Genomic DNA, 15,014 nt, shown 5'->3' on the forward strand with positions numbered 1-15,014 from the left:
TCCTCGCATCATCATCTGATTATAAAATAAATTTGTAACAAATAACATCATTCCACAGATCAATGCAGTATCTCTTTAATCTACCTGAATGATTTCACCAATGTCAGCCTTCCTAGGTGTGCCTCCAGTTGCAACTACCGGTGTCCATATCTACAACAATACTATATTTGACCCTAACCCTAACCTCAACATTGGGTTGAGAAGCCTGTACTATTACAAGTATTATACATGGCTTTTCAATTAATGAAACCATGGATGGAGGAAAATACAAAGAAGGAATCAGGAAATTGAAAGTAATGGCAATTTTCTTTGTAATGACCCTTGTTGTGAAATTTTGTCTCTCCTTGCTATAATTCCATAAACAAATCAAAGGGTTCTCTCCCCCCCCCCCCCAAATATACTTCAGATTTGAGACTAACCATAAACCTAGCTTGTTGGCAGAACTATAAAATTATAGCTATAGGTAGATAGCATAATGATGTTGGAGGTCTAGAAAGAGAAAGGAAATTTGGCAAGGGCATATCATCCATAGGAAATAGAGTTGCTGCCCAATGGGCAAAAAATCTGACAAAAGCCTATTCCTGGCTTAGTTTTTGCATGACACATTTCTTGAATCCACACAATGAAATATTAAACTTTCCTAATAAAATAAAAAGCATTTGTAAGAAAGCCTGATTGTGGATATTTCTCCACAAGTAGTCAAGGGAATCTACTAAGGACTTCCACAGGTTAGCACATTATGTAGCACATGCTTTTTTCAAACTAGATTTCATATTTCCATAATTCTGGCTATTTCAGTCATTGCCAAAGATGACAAAGGTTGAAGTTCATAAATAAATATATACACAAGAACCAAATCAGGCATGAATTTTACCATCCAAGCTTTTAAAAGTATAAATTATATCAAAGAGATAACCATCAAGGAACAAGCATGTGAATCTGCATCAAGGAATGTAACTTTTCAAAATATGGTTTTGCATTTACATTTGTTGTTATATGGTAATAAATCAATATGATGAAGATTCAATAATTTTTTACCTTGTAGATTTTGCAGTGGCAATGTCATGATGCCTCCTGCTGCAGCTGCTGCTACAAGCCCTTGGATGTTGGTGAGGTTAGCAGTAGGTAAAGTCAGGACAAGACCTTGCTGACCACCCAATTGTCCAGCCATGTTGAAAGGAATCAGAATAGGTTGATTCAGTGCTGGAGGGGCTCCTGGCATCACTCCAGCTACAGCTGAGGCTAACTGCTGAGCTGTCAACAATGGCTGCAACAAAACATAGTGATCACAGTTTATCATATAACAAAATAGACATATAGCAAGTGGGAAACAATTATTTCACTGGAGCCACAGATTCGTCCAATGCACCTAATCTTATGACTCATTTAAGATACCCTGTCGAAAGATGAGACATAATATTAAACTAATCAATATTTTTAAAAGTGTAACGGTTTCAGAAATTGTTCCCAATTAACTAGGCTGGTTATGAAGACTGCTGAAATGAAAAGAAGCATCTTAAAGGGCCAAATTTTATTCATTATCTTAAAAAAATTAAATATACTTCTTGATTAACTAATTATAACTTGATAAAACATAATTTAAACATTTAAAATATATAAAAATATAAATTAGTATTTAACTATGTTGCCACCTTAGTTGGAGCCATGGTGGCACAGTAATTGACCGGCTCAAGTTAGACTCAGCCTTCCATCCATCCAAGGTCTGTAAAATGAGGACCCAGATTGTTGAAGGAAATATGCTGACTCTGTAAACCACTTAGAAAGAGCTGTAAAGTACTGTGAAGTGTATATTAGTCTAAATGCTATTGCAATTGCTATTAAATTCAGCAATGTTTATAGGAGCACCCATTACTCCTCCAAGCAATCAGATTTACAGGTGAAACTCAAAAAATTAGAATATAATGCAAAAGTTCATTTATTTCAGTAATGCAACTTAAAAGGTGAAACTAATATATGAGATAAGACTCATTACATGCAAAGCAAGATAGTTCAAGCTGTGATTTGTCATAATTGTGGTGATTATGGCATACAGCTCATGAAAACCCCAAAACCACCATCTCAGAAAATTAGAATATTACATGCAATCAATAAAACAAGGATTGTACCTAGAACAATATCGGACCTCTGAAAAGTATAAGCATGCATATGTACTCAGTACTTGGTTTGGGCCCCTTTTGCAGCAATTACTGCCTCAATGCGGAGTGGCATGGAAGCTTATCAGCCTGTGGCACTGCTGAGGTGTTATGGAAGACCAGGATGCTTCAATAGTGGCCTTCAGCTCTTCTGCATTGTTCGGTCTCATGTCTCTCACTTTTCTCTTGGCAATGCCCCATAGATTCTCTATGGGGTTCAAGTCAGGTGAATTTGCTGGCCAATCAAGCACAGTAATCCAACAGTCATTGAACCAGGTTTTGATGCTTTTGGCAGTGTGGGCAGCTGGAAAATGAAGTCAGCATCCCCATAAAGCTTGTCTGCGGAAGGAAGCATGAAGTGCTCCAAAATCCCCTGTAGATGGCTGCTTTGATCCTGGCTGAATGAAGCACAGTGGTCCAAAGTCCTGTTGCTCAGTGGTCCAAAGTCCTCTTTTCTGATGGGAGCAACTTTTGCATCTCATTTGGAAACCAAGGACCCAGAGTATGGAGGATGATTGGAGAGGCCAATCAGGCACAGTAATCCCACGGTCATTGAACCAGTTCTTGATGCTTTTGGCAAAAGTTGCTCTCATCAGAAAAGAGGACTTTGGACGAAGGAGCGACAGGACTTTGGACCACTGTGCTTCATTAAGTCCAGGGTCAACGCAGCTGTCTACCAGGAGATTTTGGAGCACTTCATGCTTCCTTCCGCAGACGAGCTTTATGGCGATGCTGACTTCATTTTCCAGCTGTCCACACTGCCAAAAGCAGTGCCACAGGCTGATAAGCTTCCATGCCACGCCACATTGAGGCAGTAATTGCTGCAAAAGGGGCCCAAACCAAGTACTGAGTACATATGCATGCTTATACTTTTCAGAGGTCCGATATTGTTCTAGGTACAATCCTTGTTTTATTGATTGCATGTAATATTCTAATTTTCTGAGATGGCGGATTTGGGGTTTTCATGAACTGTACGCCATAATCATCACAATTATGTCAAATCACGGCTTGAACTATCTTGCTTTGCATGTAATGAGTCTTATCTCATATATTAGTTTCACCTTTTAAGTTGCATTACTGAAATAAATGAATTTTTGCACAATATTCTAATTTTTCGAGTTTCACCTGTATACATACTGTATATTTATGTGTAGTTATGTTGGGGCTAACTGGATGCAAGGACAGTAATTGTACCAAAGGTTTAAAGAAAATCTGTATTTAGAGACAGAATTAAGTGCAAAAATTGGAAACTTTTAAACACATTCTTCACATTCTGCGGTGTTTTATCAATTCCAATCGATAAATCCCACGTGAAAGAAAAATATATATAATCCTCTGTTAATACAGTTAGTCCTCAACTTACATTTCTTTTGCTAAGCAAAGTAGTTATTAAGTGAGTTTTGTTCCATTTTACAACCTTTCTTGTTCAGTGTTATTAATTGTTAAATTAATAACATAGTTGTTAAGTTGATTCTAGTTTTCCCATTGACTTTGCTTGTTAGAAAGTCACAAAATCTGATTACATGACCCTGGGACACTGCAACCATCAAAGATGTGAGTCAGTTGCCAAGCATCTGAATGTTGAGCAAGTGACATGGGGATGCTCTAAGGCACTGATGGTGAACCTGTGGCACGCGGAGCCATTTGCCAGGGCACGCGAGGCACTGCCCTGTCAGCTGGGCAGCGTGCATGTGCGTACTGGCCAGCTGAGTTCACCCTTTTTTAAAGCTATTTTTCGCCCTCCCCAGGCTCCAGAGCCTTTATAGGAGCCTGGGGAAGGCGAAAAGAGCCTCCCCCACCTCCCCAGAGGCCCTCCGGAGGCTTCAAGAGCTTCCTAAAGCCTCCGGAGCACAAAAAACCAGCCGTATGTGCAAACCGGAAGTTCGGGAACGGACTTCCAGTTTGCTCGGAGGTTCATTTTGACTGCTCCGGAGGCTTCAGGGAAGCGTCCTGAAGGTCCCCGAAGCCTTTGGAGCGCTCAAAACGACCCTCCGAGCAAACCGGAAGTGAAGGTCCCTGAAGCCTCCGGAGGGCTTCCAGGGGGGGAGGCTGCTTTCACCCCCCCCCAGGCTCCTATAAAGCCCCTGGAGCCTAGGGAGGGCGAAAAAAGCATGCAAAAAATTGGGCTCGCACCTGTAATGTGCGCATGCGCACTGGGGGGCTCGCGCATTGCATTATGGGTACAGCACACCCACACATGACCCCCCTCCACTCCCCCCACTTATGGCATGCGAGCCACAAAAGGTTAGCCATCGCTGCTCTAAGGCCATGAAAACCAATCATAAGTCACTTTTTTCAGGCTGTAGTAACTTCGAATGGTCTGTTGTAAGTTGAGGAATACCTTGTAGTTGCAGATGCCATCATTGTTAAGCTTACAGCTATAGTGCATTAAACAACTATATTGGCAACTCTTCTTTTGATTACAAAATACCAAACCAATTAGGAAACATGAAACACTGTCATATTTATTCATTAACAGAAGAAACAAACCAAAAACTAATCTGGAAAATTCTCTTATTCATAGATTAATACTGATGCTAAAGACTGGGAATGTGATTGCTGGAGAATCTTTTTCAGTTGGGTGTAGCATAACTATGCATTCACAATAAAAATTAACAGCTACTTTCCATACCTAAGTTTTTCTACATTTATTTCATTTTTATTTTTTATACATTTATTTCATTTTCATTTTTATATATTTATTTAATTTAAATCTTTTTAATATTTTCATATGAATGACACAGAATAAAATATATTGACTTTTGAACATGATGGTTAACTAAGCACAAATGTTATTTGCAATGTTTTTATCACAGGAAAAATATGAATAATTCCTGATTGGAAACACTAATGCTTTCCCCTGATTGCTAGCAATAAGAAATTAAAAATCATAATTAAACAGATGAAACCAATTTCTATTTCGGCTTTAAAAGCTGCACTCAAGTTTTCTTTGAGATAAATAATTTCAGCTCCTTTAAATTTACAACAGACAATGTATTTTCTAAATTCAAGATAATGCTTTATTGTTATTTTCTGAAATCTTACCATCTTCTTCATATCTTATTATGATTATGCCAACTCAAACTGACCAGAATACACCAAATAAACTGACCACAATATTCCCAATATTTCCTGAACAGTATAGAAATTCATACCTTATTTTTGTAAAAGAATGAGAAACTTTCCCCCTATATATACACAAGCACATATTCTTGTAGTAAAACAAACAAATCCCCTGAATTGTTGTGTATTAAACATCTACAAACATTTGCAACTGAAGCATGTGAACATTTTTATATGATTCTTGTTGGTATAAAATCTGCTTTCAGAAAAGCTTAGATTCAATGAGAGAAACATACCTGGGATCCAACAGGGAATGTTGTATGGGATTTACTGGATTGGTGCTGGTCAGAAATATTTGTATCGCACAGCGTTGTATTTCCTCTGGCTCCTGAAATTCAAATAAAAAAATATATATCTTAATTTCTATCTTGAGGACCAGCACATTACATTTTACTGTGGTGTCGCATAGCATCATACTAAAAATAATATGTCAAAGCAGTTTATCAATAACTCATGTGCTCAATTCACTTATCAGATGCATAAATTATCCAACATTCATTATGTCCAGGTCCATCCTTTAAACTAATAGAGAAATCTGAAAACAGTGAAACTGCAGCTATCATCATTATTAATGTGGATTGTACAAGCGGTTACAGGTGGTTTGTACAATCACTTATAGGGAAGCTTCATAAGAGGAAACCTTTCCAGAATCTTAAAAAGCAAGTAAAAGCTATGTTGATTTCACTGAAGAAAAGAGTCTGTGCCAAAGTCAAATCATATCTATTTACCTCCCTAGTAATAAAACTCATTAGATATACCATATGAGTCCTCCTGTAATCTATGGTTGCAATTTCCCATAGACAGAACAAATGTGGTTGCATAAGGAGTGCTACTGGGTGCCTAGAATATGAAATGAATGTCTCAATATTTTAGACTGTATCCTTTCAAACCAAAGGAGGAGCATCATAGTTTTGTATGGTTCTCCATAAAACACAAAAAAGTGGACATTACAGATATGAAAGCAGATATGTAAACAACCATACCAAGGACCTTTTTTTTCTTCCTGTTGTGCTATTTGATTGCATTTCCAATAAGATGCTCAGGATGAAGCAGTGCCATCTAAAGTTCTATCCCCCTCAAACTGACTAAAGTAAGGAATGCAGGTAGTCCTCGAATTATGACCATAATGGAGTCTGCCCATCACAGTTATAACATCTGACAGTCATAAACGATTCATGATTAACATGATTTTACAATTTTTGTGGCAGTTGCTAAGAAAATGCCATGGTCATTAAGCAAACAAATGGCTCACAATGGAGTGGTTTTGCTGAAAACTGCCAGTAAACTCCAATTTTCAGCAAAAATATCATAAAACATATAATGTGGATAATTCAATTGCAGGATAATACAAACAGTCATAAATGTGGTCCAGTTGCCGAGTTCCCAAAGTGTAGTTATGTGACTGTGAGAGTTATTGGAACTTAAAATCTGAATTGTAATTGTCCCCAGGGAAGTCAGTTGTAATTTTGCAAGTTAATGATTCTGTGCAGGCCAAGTGAGGCACATGACGGTTAGGGTGGATAATAATAATAATGCATGGGTCTTGTAGGGATATGTGAGAGGAGCTGTGCTGATTGGAGAAGGCCTGTGGGAAGAGTGGGCATGAATCAGGAAGGGCACCTGTGGGTGAGTAAGAGATGCTGTACTGGTCAGGAATTGGATGGGGGGGGAGGCAGATTAGGAAAGATGTGTGAGTATGCCCAAGAGGTGTTGTATGGATTGAGGAAGATGTATGGGATATGGGTGCTGGCTTTTGAACACAGTCTGTAAATTAGCCTATTTCAGGTAACTTGATTCAAAAATTTCCCTATGATGTAACATTTCACCCCATGAGTTTTAGTAGTGTATAAATTAAGTAAAAAAAACCTGCTGTTCCATTTCCTTTATTGAGCAAAATTGTAAAGAATAGGAACAAAGCAACTATTTGATAGCCTTACTGTTGCATTTCTACTTCACTAGAATTAAGAATTTTTACCTTCACTATTTTTATGGATATTTTTAAGTCTAAACTGCAGGTCCACCTGTTTTTAACCTTTTATGATCAGTTAGGTGCTGCCATTTAACTAGGCATGCAGTTATATAGGTTGTTCTAAGCACAAAAAGATGATGACTATGATAACACTGGGTGGCAGCTTCCCATAGGATCCCACAGAATATCTGTCAACCCTGGCCAGTTTATAAATAAAGTGGTCATTGACAGAATTATTCCACTCAGAGAATTCTGGTATTCTGAACTGAAAGAGCTGTATAGGGCTACTTGAATATTCTGATTGTTGCCTGATAATCAAAAGAGTATACAGTTACCTCATCTATGCTTTCAATTCAGCATTATGTAAAGCTATATATCTCGGCCTGTGGTGAGCTAAGTGATGCCATGTCCTCCCACTCACAGTGCCTAGAGGATGTTAGGTGCTGGATGGGGAGCAACAGGTTGAAACTAAACCCTTGCCAAATTGAGTGGCTCTGGATTTGCAGTTCATTGGCTCAGGGAGAATTGCCATCTTTGCTCTTGGATAGGGTGGCACTACCCCAAACAGACCCTGTGCATAATCTAGGGGTTTTCCTGGAATCACGACTCCTGCTCGAAGAGCAAGTGGTGGTGGTGGCCAGGAGGGCTTTTGCACAACTGTGGGTTGTGCGCCAGTTACACCCTTTTCAGGACCAACAATCCCTACTCACAGTCACTTATGCCCTAGTCACTTCTTGTCTTGACTATTGCAACACACTCTACATGGAGCTCCCCTTGAAGAGCATCTGGAAACTCCAGTTGGTGCAAAATGCAATGGCCCACATGGTTTTGTACAGATCCCAGTATAACCTCTTCTGCGGGAGATGCATTGGTTGCAGATTTTTTTCTGGGTGCAATTCAAGGTGCTGGTTGTCACCTTTAAAGCCCTACATGGCTTGGGACCAGGTTATCTGAGGGACTGTCTCTTGCCAGTCACATCTACCCGACCCATCAGAGCGAGGAGGCAGGGAATGTTGCAGGTCTCATTCCTGAGGGAGATACACCTAGTTGGATCCAGAAGAGGGACATTCTCCATGGTGACTGCCTCTCTCTGGAATATCATTTCCTGAGAGATTAGAATGGCCCCACTCTAATACTCTTCTGGAAGGTGCTGAAGACCTGGTTCTGCCAGTGGGCCTGGGGAACCCAGAGTGAGATGGAGCCCATTAATTGGCTCATGGGATCTGCTGTAATCAGACTGGGGGTGGGAGGTAATTTTTTATATTGTACTATATTAATTTATTTGATTCTTTTTATTTTATTTTACTGTTTTAAATGTGGTTTTATAGTCTGTAAACCGCCTCTAGTGCCATGGGCGAATAGGCAGCAATATAAATAAATTAAATTAAATTAATTAATAAATAAATTAACATAGTGAATATCTACACAGAAGTCTGCTTTCACTTCTGTATGTTTATTAGCTAGATTAAAGTGCCTGAGTTATTCTTTCAAGCAGGATATTGGTGATAAATAAGATGCAGCAAGATTATATCCATTTCCTGCTTCTGTGTAAGAATGAAAGTCAATTTCCAATAAGCAAAAGGCATATGGATGGCTTAAGAATGACATAACAGTGACATTTTTTAGTATTTTTCCCAGATGATTTAACTGAGAAGTATAGAAATGAATCTCTAACTTATCTTCACAAAAGTCTTTTCTCCTTAATGTCTGTTCTTTGAATAACAAGCATATTTTTATTGCCACACCATAACCACCAAGAAAAAAGTGATTCTGATTCTGGTATATTTATAAATTTTAAAGAAGGTATTATCTGCTCATTTAAAACAAATTATTCAATATATTCTCTAAAGGGACAGACTTATAAATAATGGAAATGTGAATAAAAAATCTCACCGTATTAAGGTACGAATAAAATACATTACTACTGTACATATTATTCAATTGACGTTTATCTCTACAGTGATGTGTCAATCTTAACAATATTTTATAAAGAGATTAAGCTGTACATGGGAAGAATCATTAAGCAGAAACTACTGCATCTGACTAACTTGTAATTAAAAGAAAAAAGAAAATAAGGGATGTACCTTGTATTGGGACTATCATAAGAGTTCTTGAAATTTCTACCCTGACTTGATGCAAATTCACTGTTTTTCTTATACAATTATTTATCCAAAATGTATTTTCCATATAATAAGCTAAGCCTTTAATAAAATCTTGATTCGTCCCCTTGGTCCACACCAAAAGAGTGCATCATATCATCCCCAAAAGAAATGTCATCTGAAACTCTCACATTTTCCCCATACTACAGGAGAAGACAACAGCACGTCTCATCAACTGAGTCAAGTGCAGCAAAAACAAAATTACATAATTTTTAAGTTTATGTATTTATGTATTCAATACAATTCTGTCAATAGCTTTGAAAATGTATCCCAATGTGGTTTCTAACAAAATATTGTAATAATAATAATTAAAATACTGTAATAAAAACAAGAAAAACGGGGAAAGGAGAGACAAAACAAAAGAAAGCAATTTCTCCAATATTCATGTAAAGAAAGCCAGAGTGAAGAGAGTAGTCTTCAACTGATATCTAAGAGGTATTGTAATAGGCATCATATTTGCAGCACATGCAAATAAGATGTCTTGGTACACACAGAAGGAGCTTCTCTGATAATATTAGCAAAATTCTAAATAAAGATGCTGTACTAGAAATCTGTGGTAGAATCTGTAGAGTTAGGGTACGAATGAAAACAATCAAGAAATTCTTTTGCATTTAGCATTCTTTCCATCACCTATTGCCTACCAATATTTGAAGCATTTGATCAACTAATTTTCCAAAAATAAAACCAGGTTATGTCTGACACAGTTTTCAGACAAGGAATTAGATATTAATACACAGTTTATCTATGGTATGATAATTAAAGGAACTTATCCAATTTACTTAACTATCAGAATAAATGCTAATGTAACTCAGTGCCTAAGAAACTAAGTTACAAGACTTTTTATGGATGAATTTACCTCTGATAAGAACATCTTCAAGCACTTTTCATGTAATCTTCATATGAAAATGCATAGGGATGGGGAACATAACTTTTTGTGGTTTAATACTACTATATCTAGCCACTTCATTATATGAAACCAGATGCTATTCCTGGGGGATTTAAAGAAGCTGTAAGAAGAATTGTAGTAGAGCGGAGCTGGTATCATCTCCCACTGCTCCTGTCACAAGCTTCATTGGCTGACAATATGTACAATCTCCCTTTCTGATGCTTCCATACTGAGGAGATGTATGAAAAATATATATTGCAATGTTTTTTTTCTCTGTGATAATTTCAAAAACTCAAGTGAGTTTTATTTTGTGAAAGTAATACAAATAAGATCATTTGGATTGTCTCAGCATAATGTCATTTGTTTGACAAAGATTTGTCAAAGTTTATATTCATCTTCAATGATAAGCTTGATATCTGCTGGTTTGTATCAGTGGTGGGTTCCTACCAGTTTAGACTGGCAGCGAACCAGGCCTGCCATGCCCCCAAACTGGTTCCCAGTTGCTCACCCCGCCCACCCGCACCACCCAGTCACTCCTCACCTCCCAGGCGGCTAGCTTGCCTAAGCTGCCTTGCCTGCCCAAGCTGCCAAATGGTGCCTGCCCTGTGACCCAACTGAGCTGCCTCCTCCTGCCTACAGGTAATTCTCGCTAGCTCCCCCTCTCCGGAGCTTGCTGTGCCCCCCATCCCCACCAGGCTCACAACCTTACCTTCCCTTACCCCTTCCAGGAGTCCCCGCGAGGCCCATTATGGCTCCCAGGGGGCTTCAGAGAGGCCTGCTAAGCCCAACATAGGGATGGGGTGCCTAGAAAGCCTCCCTGCAGTCCCATGGGAGCAAAAATGGGCTGCGGGGGAGGGGGGCTTCAAGGGAGAAAAAAAGAAATCCTCACCGTTTGGGTATCCCCAAGTGCATGGAGCTTGAATTGAGAGCTTATTGAAAGTGCTGCTAGCTATCCTTGCTCAGGCTAAGCTAATCAATAGTGGAGCTCTGAGAATTCCAGATGATCAATGGGCATGTTCTCAGTTTCAAAATGTCTGTCTTTTCTTCCTCTTACCAAAGACCTTCCAGGGTTCTTCACAGAAACGGAGGGAGGAAGGGAGGGAAGGGAGGGAAGGGAAAAAGAAAGAAAGAAAGGGAGGGAGGAAGAGAGGGAGGGAAGAGAGAAAGAGAGAAAGAAAGGAGGGAGGGAGGGAGGAAGGGAAGGGAGAAAGAGGGAAAGGAAAGTGAATGAGATATGGAGAGAGGGAGGGAGGGAGGGCGGGAGGGAGGGAGAGAAAAAGGAGAGGAAGGAAGAACCACAAACTTGGCACTAGATGCAGCTTCAAAGGATGCTTTGAAACAGCAAGCAATCCTTCCAGCCCTGGATTCAGGTCATCTAGTTTAACCCCCTGCTGCTGCAGGAGACTATATCATCTTGGTTATTTTGGTGCCTCTAACACAGAGGAGAAATCCCCAGAAATCCCCAGACATTGCCAACCTCTCCCCAATAGTAAAAAAAGAAAACCTAGAGCAAAAACATCATGCAGTATTAAAAAGAAAAGAAAAGGGGGCTGCTGTGTATTGTTTAATGGACTGCTTTGAAACAGCACAGCAATCCGGGGCTGGAAGGAACCTCAGAGGTTCCTTCCATTAAATTTAGCAGTTTAATGGACAGCTAAATTGACCACTCCCATCCAGTCACATGACTGCCAAACCACTCCCACTGGTCACATGACTGCCAAGCCGACAAGCCACTCCCACCAAATCACATGACCACCAAGCCATGCCCATAACATAAGACACCCCCACAGAACTGGTAGTAAAACTTTTTGAAACCCACCACTGGTAAGTATGTATTTAAAAACTCAACCTTTGAGAGTTAAAATAGAATAAGTAATAAATCTCCTATGTCACTTCAAATTGCTAACTTTCCTGTGGAATAAATATTTGATTACATAAACTATTCTTGCTGAGAAACAAAGCTGGGTTTCCAGTATTAACTACCATATTCTTTTACAGTTGTCTGAAATCTCTCTTAGAAGCTGACTTTGCTAAACTTGTGCTCATGCAAGACAACTGAATTCTTCTATTTCCTATATAACTTGGATTTAGTAAGGCGTCAGCAATATTCCCATAATCTACTTTATATATCAAACTGACGACTTTCATGTTATGGTTGGCTGCATAGTCAGCCAAATTAATTTGACTGGATTTGGTATTTTCCCCCCATCTACTGAATTTTTCCCAAGGACATGGGATAAGGTAGATTTTTGATAGTGTTAAAGATATTGTGGGATATAGGCTTTTCCAAGTAAGCTGTCTTTTGTAGTTGGCAATTGGTGATTTTCATTATTATTATATACTTTATTCATTAAACATGAAACTCAGCCAAGTGAACATTCAAAAACACATCACAAATACCATTGACTGGTGCTAATGGTTGATACGGGTTGCTGCCAGAGTCCTACCGGTAGGTATCAACCAAGTATCTTCTTAAGATGTATGACTTTCCGAGTAGCGCAGTTTTTTGCAGTTCCATTGGTGTTATTGCAGGAAGCTGCAATTTCTTGATGTGTTTTATAAAATTCTTGAACATGGTACCAAGTGGCCCGATGACAATGGGTATCACTGTTGTTGTTGTTTAGTTTATTCATTAAACATGAAACTTAGTCAACTGAACATTCAGAAATGCATCATAAATGCCATTGACTGGTGCTAAAGGTTGATACGGGTTGCTGCAAGCAGCCTAGGTATCAACCAAGTACCTTCTTAAAATATATGATTTTCAAATTGGTGAAATTTTTTGCAGTTCCACTGGTGTTATTGCAGGAAGCTGCAATTTGTTGATGTATTTTATAAAATTCTTGGACATGGTATCAAGTGCCCCAATGACAATGGGTATCACTGTTACATGTTTCATCCATAATTATGTAGTTTTGATGGCCAGGTTGCGGTATTTCGTGATTTTTTCCAGTTCTTTTTCTTCAACGCTGGCATCTCCTCGAACAGAGATATCAATAAACTGTATGTTTCGGCCCTCTACAACTGTGATATCTAGCGTATTTTGCTCCAAATGACAATCCGTTTGTATTTGACGGTCCCACAAGATTTTCATCTTCTCGAAAACTTTTTCCACTTTATGTTCCCATGACTTTCGGGATATAGGTAAATCATATTTTTTACATAATTACCAGTGGATTAATTTAGCAACTCGGTCATGTCTAGCTTTGTAATCAGTTTGAACAATTTTGCTGCATTCACATATTAAATGTGAAACAGTTTCGACTTTGTTATTCCAAAGTCAGCAGTTTGGGTTGCCAGTGGATTTTTGTATCTTCGCTTTCATGGCATTAGTTTGTAGTGCTTGTTCTTGAGCAGCCAGTATTAAACCTTCCATTTCTTTCTTGATAGTTCCCATCTTAAGCCATGTCCATGTCAAGTTGTCATCACATTTTCCTTCAATGTTTTTCAAGTGCAGTCCATGCAAAGCTCTGGTTTTTCCATCTATTTAATCTCTCATCCAGCTGTTCTTCCTTATATTCTGCCTTTGTTTCTGTTGTTTTTATGCTGTTCTCCATTTTCACACCCTGCAGCAATTTTTCTGTGCTTATTATTATTTATGTATAATTAATTATTTATAATTATTATTGTTATTGTTATTATTATCATCATTCATCCAGGTGTTTATAATTTTGGTAAGGTATTGCTTAAGGAAGAAATCTGAAATTCTCAAAATCTTAACATATTATAGTCAAATAAATTAAAGGCCTAAAATTGGGAAATGTCCTTTCTTCCTATTCTTTTTCTTCCTGTAAAGTAGATTTTTTTGCAACATGAGGAAGAGAATTCTGAAAGAATGATAGTAACAGGTATGTGTGTACCACCGGGAGACTTGAAATAATAGACTAAAGATTGATGATTATGGAGAAAATATAGGTGGATGTTCCCCCAAGAGGGAATTATGAACAATTCCAAATATCAGTCAATTTCGACAGATAACCTTCAGACCTCTGATAAAATGATGAAGATAAGGGTAAGTTTTCCAAGACAACATTTGCCATGCTGATAGTTTGCTACTCCTACAACAAAATCAAAATATGTTTCAATAAATATTAGTTTAAGGGTATGTACATTTATGCAATCATTCTATTGTAAGTTTTTTTTAAAAAATTTAATTTCCCTCCTAAAAGATTTCTGTTCTAGCTGGGAGACTGATGTGCAGAGGTTTTTCCCCCCAAGATGGCGGCGCACTTAGACACTGTGGCTTTGAGCTCCTAGTGCCACAGTAGAGTTAGTAACCAATTTCGTTGTATTTAAGTACAATGACAATAAAGCAATGACTTCTAGTCAGGTGAGGCAAGTGAGGCACAGCCTCATTTCTCATCATGAAAAGAAAAAAATGTAAAAGGAAAAATAAATTAAATGCTTGGATTCTTCTACTGATCTGTTTTATAATAAAATCTAAACAAAAATGTATTAGTGAAATTGATAAATCTTTTACCCAGGTCCTGATTTACAGTTTATATCCAAATTGTTTTTACTAGTTAAAATTATTATTTCATTATTATTATCATAATGAGTTATTTGTTAACGAATAAACATTAAAAAACATTCCAAAAGTGTCTACAAAATCCTACTTATTAATCACCAAAGATTAACTAAGTTTTTAATTATCACCTTCATTATCAGCTTGTGTCTTTCCAGTAACAAAACAATATTATCTCTTTAGCCAGTTGTTGCATCAT

The 15,014-nt window shown here is 38.1% G+C and overlaps 1 protein-coding gene across 4 annotated transcripts in view; it reads right to left on the minus strand.

Annotated features, from left to right (window-relative positions):
* Positions 1-15,014, minus strand: part of POU6F2 (POU class 6 homeobox 2) — a gene marked incomplete at its 5' end in the record, with an annotated part of 355,508 nt that overhangs the window by 244,087 nt on the left and 96,407 nt on the right. For all 4 annotated transcript variants that reach the window (XR_014173560.1, XR_014173561.1, XM_081932598.1 and 1 more), the window contains 2 exons: positions 1,039-1,267; positions 5,513-5,604. Coding sequence is in view for 2 of the 4 variants with exons in the window: in XM_081932598.1 (XP_081788724.1) it covers positions 1,039-1,267; positions 5,513-5,604 (321 nt within the window). The remainder of the gene's footprint in view (positions 1-1,038; positions 1,268-5,512; positions 5,605-15,014) is intronic.

This window comes from Natrix helvetica (genome assembly GCF_964273705.1).
Source record: "Natrix helvetica genome assembly, chromosome: Z".
NCBI classification, from domain to species: domain Eukaryota; kingdom Metazoa; phylum Chordata; class Lepidosauria; order Squamata; family Natricidae; genus Natrix; species Natrix helvetica.